Raw genomic sequence first — 14,197 nt, 5'->3', positions numbered from 1 at the left:
GGGCCCTTGGCGGTGGCAGCAAGCGCAAATGCCCTGAGGGACAGACGGATACCAGCCCCAGCCACGCCTTGGAGCCCCATTTTACCCCGTATTACCCTGAATAATCACTAACTAGTGTCCTAAAGCGCTACAGCCACCACGTTTCGCTTCGTCACCTGTCTCCTAGCTCTGAACGCCCAGCATCTCGGCCTCGGCATCTCGACATCTCGACTCTCACATCACCACGGCCGCCACACCCGACTGCGCCGCCGTTTCTTTCTGCTTCGACACGTCCCCCCTCTTGATATGCTCTGGGCCCTCGTCAAAGCCGCTCGGGGACGGTGACTAGGAGCCATGGCGCCGCCACGCCGCGGAAGCGGAAGCGGAAACAACGGATCGCCGAGCAGCTGCTTTGCGTCTCTCGTCCGATTCTACCAGGTAGGCTCTGTTGGTGGCGAGCGAAAACATTTGCTAGGATGCTTGCTAACGGTGTGTCAGAGCTCATATGCGTCTGATTACGCGGGCTTTACCTTGCTCTTAGTAGCGTACCTTTATGTTGGTGAAATCCGAGTTGAACGCCGAGTTGAACACCGACGACGACGACGACGACAAAACCAGTCACTGACGTCTTTAGATCCAATTCTTCGTCGAGCCCTTCCACCGGCTGTTCTTTGTTAACGACTTGAACATCTCCTATCCGCACGCCAAAGTCGAGCGTGTGCCCGTCGGTACGTCTCGCAACTCTCCGATCCCATGTGCAATGATATCCCGATGTCCTTCGTCCCGGCTGACCCTTGACCAGCTATGAACTTCGTCTACGCCCTCTTCGTCCCGCTGTTTGTCATCCTCCTCTACAACTCCGTCTTCAACGCCCACGTCCACAAGCACCATGTCTCCGTTCTCGGCATCGCCATCGCCCTCATCCTGACTTCGACTGTCACTGACATCGTCAAGAACATGGTCGGCCGTCCCCGGCCGGATCTCCTGGCCCGCTGCAGCCCGGCCCCCGGCACGCCGCCCAACACCCTGGTCTCCCTCGAGATCTGCACCGAGACCGACCACCACCGTCTGCACGACGGCTGGCGCTCCTTCCCCAGCGGCCACGCCAGCTTTGCCTTCGCCGGCCTGGGGTACACGAGCTTGTTCCTGGCCGGCCAGCTCAAGATCTTTGTGCTCCGCAACAGCGGATGGTCGTCGTCGGCCGCCGCGGACACGGCCCCCGTCCACGTCCGCGGCGACTTGGGCAAGATCCTGATCTGCTTGGCCCCACTGCTGGGCGCCGCCATGATCGCCATCAGCCGCTGCCAGGACTACCGCCACGATGTCTACGATGTGTGTACGGGCGCGCTGCTGGGCTGGACCATTGCCTACTGGAGCTACCGGCGGTACTGGCCGCACCTGAGCAGCAGCTACTGCGACGAGCCGTACCCGGGCCCGGCGTCGGCGCGGAGCGAGGGCAACGACTATGACCGGATACGGGACGAAGAACAGGGCTTTCGGGTGGACTAGGGCAGACTTCTGGACGGAGCACTGTAGCGCATTTGTTGTACGTCAAGTGTTGAACTAGGCAGTCCAGGCACGGCCGGCCGCGTGTATGCGTGTATTATTACGAGTAGGCATGGGGCATGGGATACGAGACTGAAACGTCAGCATAAGGATTGCATCTCAATACGCAATCAAGGGAGGGCTAGCTGGATTTGGAGACATGGCAGCATATGTACGTTTCACATCACAAGTCGCCGCCTTGATGGCGTGTGACAACGAAGGACAATGAGAACAACGAACAAACATGGTCGTTTCCGCGATTTCAATACATGCAGTTCCGTTTTGGCACAAGCTATTAGTAATACATCTATGATGGAAACATGCCGTGGTTCACGGTTGTGCGCTCAAAGATTCGACGCCGTCTCACGACTCTGCGAATGGCCCCGCTCGTCTCTCGCTCGGCCTACTTGTCGTCGGTGCTCTCCTCTTTCGCCAGGTCGTGCTCCTTGAGCAGCGCCGTGATCTCGTCTGCACTCCACAGCCGGTGGTAGATCTTGCCGTCTTTGGTCTGGCCGACCGTTGCGAATTCGACTGTGCGTTGGGTTAGCAGGTGCATGCACAAAAAGTTGTCTGACAGTCAGCGCCACAACTCACTCTTCTCGCTGCTCAGCTTCGTCGAGTCCATGGTCTTGCTCAGCACCTTGACCGCCATCCCGCACGCCTCCTTGAGCGTGCAGTCCTCCTTGTAGTCCTGCTTCAGAAGGCTCTGCGCGCTCGCATTGTTCGCGCCCGCGCTCGTCGCCTTCCATCCGCCGTAGTTGCCCGACGGGTTCGACAGGTACAGCTGGAACTGCCGCTGCGGGTCCCAGCCGGCGTAGATGAAGGACACGCCAAACGGCCGCAGGCCACCGTGCTGCGTGTAGCCCTGCTTCAGGTCGCATAGCCGGCGCACCAGCTGCTCGCAGGGAATGTCTGTGTTGTAGGTGAGGAGGTAGCGCTGCGCCGCTTGCCGCGCGTAGTTGATCAGGATGTTGGCGTCGGCCGTCATGCCCGCGACCGCGCAGATCATGTTGTCATTGAGAATGTACAGCTTCTCGGCCGACGTGTCCTGCTCTAATAACTTGGACGTCACCTTTCTCTCTGCCGCGAGCACGATGCCGTCCTTGGCCAGGATGCCAATCGCTGTGCCGGCGTGCGAGATGGCCTCCAGGGCGTACTCGACCTGGTACAGCCGGCCCTCAGGCGAGAAGATGGTCGTCTGGCCGAGGGGCGCATCACTGTCAGCTTCCATCGACACCCTGCACTCCTCAACAGCGTCAACGCAAAACTTACACGAGAATCGTACCGTCTCGACATGGTGACGGCGAGCTGCTAGAACGACAGTGGGGGTGAATTGAAGTGCGTCGAGGATCAAGACCGTATGGTAGTGCTGTCGGGGAGTAAAAGGAGCGGTCGAGAAGCGAATGTTTCAATGTTTCGACGTTTCGATGTCTTTAGGCTGCGGTGGGAGGTGACGATGGGAGCAAAGCACACAGCAAACTGACGGCTCAGGCTGCTAGGGGAGCTTCAGCCAGCCAGGCAAGCGATTCGACGCGTAGCTTGAAACCGATGCGCTAAGGGAATCCGGCTGCCTGACAATCCAGGCACGAGGCAGCTCCAACCTCGACCTGACGTAAGCCCCACTTTTTGTCACCAGCCGCCAATTGAATTTGCCACCTGTCGCGCAGGCATCGTCAAGCCGACAAAGACAACCCGCCACCTTTATGAGGTATGAAAAGTTTCTTTTGGACTCCGAATCGCACAAAGCAGCAATCTCTCTTCAAGCGACTCGATTCTACGTCTCGAAGCCGACTACAGCAGGGAGACGCGGATTTCGTACATCGTCTGTATTGACAGAGCGTTGTCAGCACGTGACGCCCCAAACGAGATCGATTTAGCGACCTTGACTCGGCGAATTACAGCACATTAGCACCTAAATACAACAGCAAGGTGTTGCTGACAGCGGCAACCACTTTGCGCCCGTACCGAGACACTCCACCAAAGCAAATTTGCCACCAGCCACAGCTCGGGTCAAAGCTCCCGTTGCGCCTGCCCTCTGCTGCAGACCTGTCGTCCTGGCTCCTTCCTCTTCCACTCCACGATAGTCATTCTCCCACGGCAAGAGCAAACCAACCCTGTGACAAACCTGGGTTCTTTCCCTTTCCATAAATACGTGCGCGTAGTGTTTTCGGTTGTGGCAAGGCTTCGGACATTTCCAACCGCAAACCACCACCCAAAAGCCGGCGCTTCGACGCGAAACCTGTAGTCGTGTGATCGCGAAAAACAGCGCCCCAGCAGTAGAGCTGTCTGTTTTATCGTCCTTTTGCCCTGTTTGCTCCGTTGCGGCGCGCAATCGCGAGCGCGGCAGGACAAGCCACACGCCACGCGGCGACTGACGACACACGAAACGCGATTGACGCGATTCACGACATCACGAGTTTTACGACATATCCACACAACACTCCAACATGTCAGGTAAGCGGGCCAACGCGCCCCTATGTCTACGTTCCCCCTCACGCTTGCGGCAACGACGGCTAACCACCATGCCTACAACAGACGCCGAACCACGTCGCTCTGTGCGAAGCACAAAGGGCCAGCACAAGTCCCTCGACCACCTGGAGGTGCCGGCACCGACCACCGACGGCGGCAAGGAGAAGGACGGCGCCAAAGACATCGCGGCGGCTCCGGTCACCGGCGGCAAGAAACAGCGCGGACGCAAAGGCAGCAAGAAGCCCGAAAGCCCGCAGGAAGACGACTCCGAGGAAGAAATCATCCGCTGCGTGTGCGGCGCGCGCGAGCAGGACGGCGACCCGGGCGAGCCGTGGATTGCCTGCGACCGCTGCACGGCGTGGCAGCATAACGTGTGCATGGGCATGAGCGTGTACAGCGAAGACCTGGCTAAGGACTACTTTTGCGAGCAATGCAAGCCCGAGAACCACAAGGAGCTGCTCGAGGGCATGGCCCGCGGCGAGCGGCCCTGGGAGGAGCGCCGCCGGCAGTACGAGGAGGAAAAGGCCACCGACAAGCGGCGCAAGGGCGGGCGCAAGGCCAAGCCGAAGCGTAACAGCGACGCCAAGGAAGGGTCGGCCAAGCCGTCGCCCACGCCCGAGGGCCCACGGCGCGACAGCAACACCAAGGGACCGGCCGGCACGAAGCGGAAGACACGTGCCGACTCGGAAGAGGAGACCAAAGACGGAAAACTGCAGCGGCGCAAGCTGTCGGAGGAGGTGCTGCCCGTGTACAACCCGCCCGACGACCTGCCCAAGCACATTGCCGACCTGGTCGATGCGCGCCAGACGCCGGCCCGCGGGCTGATGCGCGCCATTTCGGAGGTGCTGGGTGGCATGCAGAAGCGCGGCGAGTTCACGCCGGCCGACGGCGCATCGGTGGAAGCGACGGCCGAGCGCTACGCGCTGCAGATTGAGCGCGCCGTGCACGACACGCACCCGACGCACAGAGAGTATGGTGGCCAGGTGCGGACGCTGCGGTTCAACCTCAAGGAGAACCACGAGCTGGTGGCGCGGCTCGTGCACGGCTCGCTGGTCCCGCCGATGCTGGCCACCATGTCGAGCGACGAGCTGGCATCGCGCGAGCTGCAGCAAAAGACGGCCAAGATGAAGGCCCAGGCCGAGCGCCAGAGCATCATCACCGAGGCCGACGACGCGTCGGCGCCGCGCCTGCGTCGCACGCACAAGGGCGAGGAGCTCGTCGAGCGCGAAACCGCCACGTTGCCCAGCGAGGACAAGCCGTCAGCGTTGCGTCGGCAGAGTGTCCGTGAGAACGATCTGGACATGGCCGACGCCGGGGGTGCGCGACGGCGGGGATCGGAGGCCGCAGGACGCGGTGCACAGGGCCGGGGCGGCCTGCGCGTCGACACGAAGAGCGAGGGCGGCAGCAAGAAAGATTTCGACCTCAAGCGCGTCTTCTCCAGCGTGCGCTCGCCGACGGCGACGACGACGACGACGATGCATCAGCGTCGGCCGTCGCAGCCGCAGTTTGCGTCCGACGGGCCAGGCGACGACCCGGACGTCGACCGCCTGCTGCAGGACGACGGCGACGAGTCACCGCCCTACTCACCGACGGAAGAGACCGATCCGGACGTCGTGTGGCGCGGCCAGGTCAGCATGAACACGGTGGCCGACTTCCAGGCCACGGCGCGGCACGTCGGCGGCGTCAACCTGAGCACGACCATTCACCTGCCCTGGACGACGCTGGTGCCCAAGAAACTCACCGTGGCGGGCCGTATCGACGAGCAGATTGCCACCGAGTACCTGTGCAGCCTGCGCTACAGTGCGCCGACCGACATCAGCGTCGCCAGCCTGAGCCCGGCCACCGACGCGGCCAAGGCGGGGTTCCTGGCGCTCATCGACTACTTTACCCAGCGTCGCCGATACGGCGTCGTCGGCGAGAAGGGCGTCGGCAACGTCCGCGACACGTACCTGGTGCCCATTGCCTCGGGCACGGGCAGCCACCCCGAGTTCATGCTCAACCTCGAGGACAACTTCATCCCCACGTCCCGCACAGCGCCCATGCTGCTTCTGGTTGTCGTTTACCGGAACGACCCAGCCGCTATGGAGAAGCTGCGCGGACCGAACTGGGCCGGCCAGTACGTCGGTGGCGCCGGGGCTACGCCGGGGTCGATGGAGAGCACGCCCAGCAACGCGACACCCCAGCCGCCTGCCGCGCCCGGCGGGCCCGGAGGTTCGCGCACCACGTCCATCTCGGCACCTGCGTTCTCGCCCATGGTGCCCCAGACACCGGTGATGCCGACACAGGCGCAGGCTCAACAAGCCGTTCCGGTTACTGCGACACCAACGCCGCCACAGCCGTTGGCGCAGCCAGGGCCGGCCCAGCCGCCCCAGCAACAGCAGCCACTACCTCCGGTGCCTTCGGTGCCTTCCGGACAGTCGCAACCGCAGCCTCCACCACCCCAGCAGCTCCAGCCGCAGCCTCCAGTTGCTCAACCGGCAGTTCAGCATCCGCCAATTGCCACCAGACCGCCTGTCCCACCGCCCGCTGCTGCTGCCGCGCATACACCGACTCCGCCACCCGCACACCCACAACATCCGATTCAGCAGCAACACCAGGCTCCTCCCCCTCCGCAGCAGCAGCAGCAGCACGTGGCGCACCCTGGACCTGTTGCTAGCCAGCCACAGCCTCCCCGTCCGCAGCAACCGCACCACCCCGCCGGGCCGCCGCCGCCGTATGCTGTGACGGCTGCTGCCGCGCAGCAGGCGGCCCGCGAGCAGGCGCAGCGCGACGGCGAGGCAATTGCGCGCGAGATCCTGGGCCCACTGGCGACGTGCTCGGCGGCTGGCTTCCTGATGACGCAGGCGGCCAAGATGCAGAAGAACGAGTGGCTGCTCGTCCGCGCCGTGTTTGAGCAGCAGCCGCAGACGCAGGACGACCTCCAGCTGCTGAAGCACGAGCTGGAGCGGTACAACGACCGCAACCACCACCACCACCCGAACCAGCACCACAACAGCAACAGCCATCACCACAACGCTGCGGCCAGCAATGGTCACGGTCATGGTCACGGCGCACCGACATCGACGACTACACAGCAGCCGCCGCCGCAGCAGCAACAGGCGGCTGCGACTGCGGCTGCGACGTCCAAGCAGCACTCGCAGACGCCCGTGCCCATTCCACGGGTGCCGCACACGCCTGCTGCGGCGCCGTCACCGGCAGCGCGGCCCCCAGCGCCCGCGGCCGTGCCCGCTCCGCAGCCTGGCAATGCCCCGTCGTAGTGGGGTCGCACAGGCGAACAGTTTTGCATTGGCGACGCAGACTCCATTTACTATTTACGGTTTGTGTGGTTTCTCGGCACTGCGAAACTGTACAATAAGGAGTTTCAAAATAAAAAAGGTTTTCGTTTCTCGTTCGGCCATTACGGACGGCGTATGGATTGGTTGGAGTCTTTTTAATTTATTCTGTATCTATTTTAATGTGTTTTCTTCGTGTATGATACTCGTCAAGTTCAATTCGGAGTGATGGCGAGACAATGTTGTTTGTTGTAAGGGTCTTTCGTGTGATCTTTTCTATTTCTCATTGATTTTAGTAGTGTATGGTAGTTCATTTATTATATATGTCCAACAGTTTATTTGTTTTTGTTTTTAAGATAAATATATTTGAAATGTTGTCCGGCTAAAATAAAGGAAAACCAACGGGTCAAAAATATACGCATTTATGTACGTTTACTGTTTTTAACTCCGCAATGAATCGTCAAAACAAAAAGAAATGGAATAAAAGAAAGGGGCACAAAGAAAGGAAAAAGACACTCTAAAACAGACTAGCCCAAATCAAGACGATCGAACGATGAGGCTCCAAACAAAGCCGCCTCGGTGTATTTTAGTTAGTGGCGGGCGATCGTCTGTGTCGATTAAACTGGTGACGTAGTCTCCGCCAAGTCGTGCCCAGCCACACAGCCAAGTCGAATATCGAACAACATATGTCTTCCCTACGGAGAAACACCCGTCTCCTCTCAGCACCGTTTGTCTCTGGAACTTTACCAAACAAACACAACATAGTCAAAGCACGTTTCATCAAGACGATACACCGCAAGGCAAGTTTTGCGCTGCAATTGACGAGCATCAGTTTGCAGAATATCTTCCACTTTGTATTGCTGTGTTACTGACCATTCTCAAGCCCCAATCTTTTACACCCAGCCTCGGTTCGTCGACCAAAGTCACCACCTTCACCGTTCCTCCCCACACGACACGATGCCCAACAAGGTCACTGCCGTCAACCGCCGCGCGCCCGGCGGCGCCATTGCGGCGGCGGTGCAGACGATTGCGAAGCCCGAAGGGGGCAGTGTGGGTGAGAAGACGTCGTGCATCCAGTGTGACGGCTACGAGTGCTGCTGCATCCCGATTCCGTGTACGGTGATGTAGGCAGAGAGGGGATGGATGGGAGGCAGGCACGGACAGCGCATCTGCTTTGGGACACGGGTCCAATGATAGCTTGTATTGTACAGTGGTTTGCTTCAACGGCTCGTCTGCACGTGTCGTGTTCTTCGTGCCAAATGCCAAATGACACTGGTGAACTGGTATCTTGTTTTGTGACCTTGTATCTCGTCTTCTCCTTGGTTCTTGCTTCCCAATCCGCCCTCTTCATCCAAACGTCTCGTCCAATGCGGCCCATGCGTCTTCTTGCCGCCTCCGTTCAGTCTCCGCTGCTGTTCGTGCTGCGGGTGCCAGTAATGAATCTGTTTTTGCTTGTTGCGACCGAGGCCGGGCCTCTGCACCGTTCTTTGCCAACGGATCCTCCACGTCGGCCAGCCCGACCAGCGTCTTGCGCACGCTGTCTGTGACCTCGTGCAGCGCGCGTGTCTCGTTGCGCGTGCGCTCCAGCTGGGCCTGCAGCATGGAGATGAGGGCCTCGCGGGTCTGGTGCGGGCGCCACTCGTTGATGTGCTGGTGCATGTTGAAGAAGATGGTCTGCAGGTCGGCGAGCTTGTCGGCGGCGTCGGCCGGGTGGATGGCGAGGATGCCGGCGAGCTCGAGAAAGTTGAGCAGCAGCGACTTGGCAAGCTTCTTGAGCTCAAAGACCTTGCTGGCGTGCGCGTCTTTTTCGGCGGACGCCGTCGGGAGGGCAGCGCCGAGGCGGGCGACGCCCTGCTCCTCGAGGGACGGGAGCTGGTTGTTCAACTGGGGTGGGGGAGGAGCTTGTCAGACAACGTCCAAACAGAACTTGAGCGGGACGTTAGATGGACGCAAGGAGGCCAAGGCCACGACGTACCGTATACATTTGGCCGAAGACGCGCCAGCGGCCGTTTGGCGGTGGTTCTGGGGGCTGCAGAGCTGCCAATGCCTCGGGCACATCTGGTACAATGGTCGCAGCTGTGGTCTGCTCGCCTGTGGCTGCGGCGTGCGTCTCACGCAGCTCTTGTATGGCCGCTTCGTTCTCTTCTGTGAACTGGCTCCAGAGATACGACGGCGGCTGTGGGTAAGGAGCGACGGCGCCGCTGGGGTCCTCCTGGCTGGCCATGGTCGCGTTGGACGGGCCGATGCGTTCTCAAGTCGTCCCTACAGTCTGTGTTGAAGCCGTAGATCCGTGGGGAGCTGTACGTACCGACGCTGCGTTGTGGGTTCGTGGTGGGATGTTCGTGAGCTTTTGGTGTCAGGTCACGCCGGAGGTCGCTGGGATGGAAAACACGCTGAAGACCAGCGGCTCCAGCGCCCACGCGGGGGTGTGGCTGAAGCTAACTGCCGGGGCATGTGGCTGTCTCACTGAAAATACGGAGAATTGCGCCACAGGCCAATCAGAGGCCACCATTGGCCAGTGGCACAGTGGGCTCGCCCGCTGGAGGGAAAGCGGGTCTGGCTGCTTAACTGTTAGTGGACTGTTAGTGGAGATCGTCGCGGCGCACGCAGACCTGAAGGAGACTGGAGCAAAAGCATGTCTTCATCACCGTCTGACCGACTTGTGCACGTTTTCTCTCCTCAGCGCCGCGACGCAACCCGTGTGACCGACACGTCTGCCCCGCTGATCTGATATTGACAATTGCAACCGGTGCAACAGGATACGCAACATCTGCATGATGCAGTAGAAGCCCGACCCGACAACTACCCTCTTTGTCCTCCTCGACGTGGTTTCGTCTTGTTGGCTTCGACTCAAGCACGCACACGATCCCCAGCCACCTACCGCACAGAAATGGCCGACGTGCGGGCCCTTCTTCGGCAGCAGCGGACGGCGCGGCGCATCGACCATCCGCTCGCCGTGTACTCGGACAGCGGCAAGCTCTCGTGCGCCGTCTGCCGCGAACCGGTTCGACCCGAGTCGGCCTGGGACGACCACCTGCGGAGCGCACAGCACCGGCAAAAGGTGCGGGCGGTACAGGCGCTGCAGTCAAACACGGTCAATGACGGGCCTGAAGCCACAGCACCAGCCGCCGCAAACGCCGCAAACGGCCACAGCGATGCTGCGCCAATACTGGCGCACAAGCGGAGGTACAGCGAGACAGAGGACGATGGCGATGTCGACATGGGCAGCGATGGCGACGGTGGCAGCGTCGGAAACGAGGACGAGCCGTCTCGCAAGAAGCAGCACCGGGCAGAGCTGCCGCCGGGCGTGAAGCCGACGGTCGAAAAGCCGACAATCGAGATCAAGAGCCCCATTGAAGGCCGAGAGGCAGAGTCTGGCAGAGCCCACGGCCACGAGCCACCGCGGAAGCTGTCGCTGTCGACGACGCCTCAGCTGACACCACCGCTGGCCCGCCGCAGCTCGGGAACCCCTGCCCAGGGCGTGGAGATGCGCATCCCGTCGCGGCCGGCGACACCGATTGCCATTAAGGATAGTTTTCTGGGCGGTGGCAGTGGTGTCAGCAACAACAACAACGGAAACACCAGCGGAAGCAACAGCGGCAGCAACAGCGGCGGACTCCCCTCGGCGGCGTCCACGCCAAAAATGGCACCACTGGGCCGGTCACCGCTCATTCCGCAGGAGGCACAGATGGCCGCACAATCTGCATCCGGGCCACTCAACGACGCCGTGAACGGGTCGAACGGCACAACCGCAGCACGACCAAAGACGACGACAAAAGCAACAACGACAACGATCGTAGAGGAAGACGAGGCGGCACCAGGGATTGCGCAGGCGGACATTGACGAGGACGAGTGGGCCGCGTTTGAGGCCGAGGTGGTCAACGCGCCAGAACCACGGCCGGCCCTACCCACGACAGCAACAGGCGGCACAGGCACACGCCCCGATATGAACGGGGGCCTGGTGGCGTCGGCGCCCGTCGTCTCCGCACAGGATCTCACGGCGGTCGAGGGCGACGACGACGAGCGCTCCAAACGGCGCGAAGCAGAAGAGGCCCAGCGCATGGCCGAAAAGGAAGAGGCGACGCGGGCACGCGAGGACGAGTTTGAGGACATGCAGGAGCTCGAGTCGCGCGTGCAGAAGCTCAAAGAGAAGCGGGAGGCGCTGCGGAGCCAAGCATCACAGCAGCAGCTGCGGACGACGAAATCGACGACACTGGCGCCGCCTGCTGTGCTGAGCGGCGAGGCAACACGCCGGCTCTCGGCCACCATGGTCGACAAGGAGGACATCCGGCAGCAGCTGGCGGCGACACATGCAAAGAGCGAGCCTGCCGTAGACGAAGATGACGTCGACGAGGACGAGGACGAAGACGAAGCAGACTGGGATGCCTTCCGCTTCCGCTCATAGGCGGCTCGGGGAGCGATGTACAATGCGTGTTTGCATTTCTTTTACTAGGAGTTCTGGACGGTGGCTGACATCGTGTGTACTGTACAATATATTCATTAATACGGAGAGCAAAAGGCGAGCCATGACACAATTCACCAAACAAAATTCAGACAGACGAGCAGGCATACGGGTTGAGAGCAAAAGGCGAACCCCCCCATCCAATGCGCCACCATCATCGTTTTACCATCGTGATAATCATACAGAATCGCAGCTACGGCCCCGTCACACTCCTTCTTCATGGCTCACGCGCTCCCAGAACTTGCGCAGCCGCCACACCTTGCCGATGCCCACGCTCTCGTCAAAGCGCCGGATCCGCTCGCTGCGCCGCCCGACCTCGCGCTTCCACACGGCGCCGACCCACCGCCGCAGCCCATCCTTTAGTTTCTCGCGCTCGACGGCCCGCGTCCGCGCTGCCAGCGCCGGCGCTACATGGCCAATGCCCGGTGCGCATTCGGGCGGCAGCACGCACCGCTCGACAAGCAACTGGGCGGGCGGACGGGCCGCCAGCCGGCGCGACAGGCGGATGGACACGAGCGAGCGCGCGAGTTTGCGCGAGACGACCGTGGTGTTGGTCATGAAGATGTGGCGGGCAATCAGGTCGGACAGCGACGGCCGCATGGGCGACGCGAGCAGCGGCGGCAGCGCCGCGCGGACCTGGCGGCGGCGGAGTGTGTGCAGAATGGGCGCCACGCAGAGGCAGCGAAGATGATGGGAGGTCTGTACGTGGGACGCGAGCACCGTTCAGCATGCCATGTCAAATCAACATCAAATCAAGATACAGTGTGCAGCAGCGGCGGCCTTGGCCATGCACCTACCCTGGACGCTGTGAGCAGGTCGTTGACGTCGAGAAAGCCGAGAATGTGCAGCAGCACTTCGTTGGGCAGGTCGTCCAGCGACAGGGACCCATCCAGACGTGCTCCTGCTCCTGCTGCCGAGGACGAGCGGGACGACCGCGGAGAGCGCGAGATGGCCCTCGGGACAAGCACAAGAGTGCCGCTAGGCTCTGGAGACGGCTGCCGCGGCGTGGGCGACGGCAATGGCGAGCCGAGAGGGCTGTCCGCAGGCAACGTGCTCGCGTTGCTGTCCCTGACCCTGTCCCTGTCACTGCCACCACTTGTTGCGCAGGCGGTGAGAAGCACAAGCGACTGCGACGATGCTTTGTTGGTCACAGCCGGCGCACAGGCGAGGGGTTCCGCTCGAGGTTGCTCCCGAGGAGGTTGGCGTTGGTGTGGGCGTGGGCGTTGGGCGCCATCCTTGTCTTCTGCCTCTTGCTCTGTCGCAGATGCGTCCACCACCTCGCGTTGCTCTCTGGTTATTGCTCTGGTTCGTCCCTCGGTGGCTACCGTAATGGCTGTCGTCCCAGGTGATGACGTCGGCGACGGTGGCGTCGATGTCGTCTCTGACTGTGACGCTTCGTTTGCTGGTGGACCCCCCGCCAGTGATTGTGCTTCTGCATGTCCTGCATCTCCTGCAGAAACAGCTTGTGCATCACTGCCAGCAAGGCCGTCTGCGCCAACGGGGGTGTGGACGTGCAGTGGGTCAGGTTCCATGTCTGTCAACTACTTGTGAAGAGATGAACGGGAGACGATAAAATGGAAAGTGGAATAAAACAATGACATAAAAAACACACACAAAAGGCACACACCGCGCTATGCGTTGTCCTCAGCGCTGCAGAGACTGTGATGGCCAACACGCCCTCACAGCTGCAAAGTGCAAGGCTGGTCGACCGCAGACAGCTTCCTGTTGATGGGATCTCTGTGGTGGGTGTTCTGTATGCAGGATGCAGGGTTGAAGCAACATAGAAGCAACACAAAACCAGGTCAAATACTCCGTGGACTCCAAGAAATCAATATCAAATATCAAATGCCAAATGTCAAATGTCAACTATCAAATAACCAAAGTGAGACGTTGCGATGAGTGGGACACTGAGACGATGAGACGATGAGACGATGGACACAAAAGCAAGCTGGAATATGCAGGAAGTGAGTTCCACTCGATCGAGAACGACGCAAGAGACGCTGCAAGAGACGAATGACGTGTATCCTGAAGGGCGGAGCTGACAGGGGTCAAGAGGCCACGGGGAAAGGGGAAGGGGCTGCCTGGACAGGGCTGCCTCGCGAGGTCACAGGCACCACGAGGGCAATCGATACAGTTGTCGGCACAGAATGATCATAGACAGGTCAAGAAGAGAGTATCGGAAAGCAACAAAGTCGATGGACGAGGTCACAAAATTGTAGCGAAAAGCAGCGAGGACGACAAGGACGGCATAGGGAAAATATGTGCGCGCGAGAGAAACGTGAAATGAGGACGGCTGATTGCGCAAAGCACCTCTGTTCTCAAACGGCAGCCTGGGTCAGGTGCCAGAGGTGTTGCTTGCACCATTTGGCGATCGTCGTCTTAGCTCTCAGGACGTTTGGGGCGATGTGTTTGGGGCGCAATGCGCTCTGACGTGACGGGGAAAAGTGGAGATGGCGCGTTTTAGATGGGA

The 14,197-nt window shown here is 60.7% G+C and overlaps 6 protein-coding genes across 6 annotated transcripts; 3 read left to right on the top strand and 3 right to left on the bottom strand.

Annotated features, from left to right (window-relative positions):
• Window positions 1–333: 333 nt before the first annotated feature.
• SPSK_05371 (PAP2 domain protein) lies at window positions 334–1,488 on the top strand (the record flags this gene model as incomplete). The annotated part of the gene is made up of 4 exons (XM_016732120.1): window positions 334–417; window positions 478–534; window positions 614–707; window positions 782–1,488. 4 exons carry the CDS (start codon window positions 334–336, stop codon window positions 1,486–1,488), a joined length of 942 nt encoding a protein of 313 aa, XP_016582974.1.
• A 439-nt stretch (window positions 1,489–1,927) lies between these two features.
• Window positions 1,928–2,820, bottom strand: SPSK_05485 (20S proteasome subunit alpha 3; the record flags this gene model as incomplete). The annotated part of the gene is made up of 3 exons (XM_016732230.1): window positions 1,928–2,055; window positions 2,119–2,762; window positions 2,810–2,820. The coding sequence occupies 3 exons, from the start codon at window positions 2,818–2,820 to the stop codon at window positions 1,928–1,930; spliced, it is 783 nt and encodes a 260-aa protein (XP_016582973.1).
• Window positions 2,821–4,046: 1,226 nt separating this feature from the next.
• On the top strand, window positions 4,047–7,250 carry SPSK_04891 (Transcription factor S-II, central domain containing protein; the record flags this gene model as incomplete). Its single annotated transcript, XM_016731651.1, has 1 exon — window positions 4,047–7,250. The coding sequence occupies one exon, from the start codon at window positions 4,047–4,049 to the stop codon at window positions 7,248–7,250; it is 3,204 nt and encodes a 1,067-aa protein (XP_016582972.1).
• Window positions 7,251–8,612: 1,362 nt separating this feature from the next.
• On the bottom strand, window positions 8,613–9,489 carry SPSK_05495 (mediator of RNA polymerase II transcription subunit 7; the record flags this gene model as incomplete). The annotated part of the gene is made up of 2 exons (XM_016732240.1): window positions 8,613–9,149; window positions 9,241–9,489. 2 exons carry the CDS (start codon window positions 9,487–9,489, stop codon window positions 8,613–8,615), a joined length of 786 nt encoding a protein of 261 aa, XP_016582971.1.
• Window positions 9,490–10,155: 666 nt separating this feature from the next.
• On the top strand, window positions 10,156–11,670 carry SPSK_05239 (uncharacterized protein; the record flags this gene model as incomplete). The annotated part of the gene is made up of 1 exon (XM_016731989.1): window positions 10,156–11,670. One exon carries the CDS (start codon window positions 10,156–10,158, stop codon window positions 11,668–11,670), a length of 1,515 nt encoding a protein of 504 aa, XP_016582970.1.
• Window positions 11,671–11,931: 261 nt separating this feature from the next.
• SPSK_10640 (uncharacterized protein) lies at window positions 11,932–13,259 on the bottom strand (the record flags this gene model as incomplete). The annotated part of the gene is made up of 2 exons (XM_016736968.1): window positions 11,932–12,426; window positions 12,525–13,259. 2 exons carry the CDS (start codon window positions 13,257–13,259, stop codon window positions 11,932–11,934), a joined length of 1,230 nt encoding a protein of 409 aa, XP_016582969.1.
• Between the last annotated feature and the right edge of the window lie 938 nt (window positions 13,260–14,197).

This window comes from Sporothrix schenckii (assembly GCF_000961545.1).
Source record: "Sporothrix schenckii 1099-18 chromosome Unknown Cont49, whole genome shotgun sequence".
Taxonomy (NCBI): domain Eukaryota; kingdom Fungi; phylum Ascomycota; class Sordariomycetes; order Ophiostomatales; family Ophiostomataceae; genus Sporothrix; species Sporothrix schenckii.
This window is presented reverse-complemented; position numbering and strand designations above follow the sequence as displayed.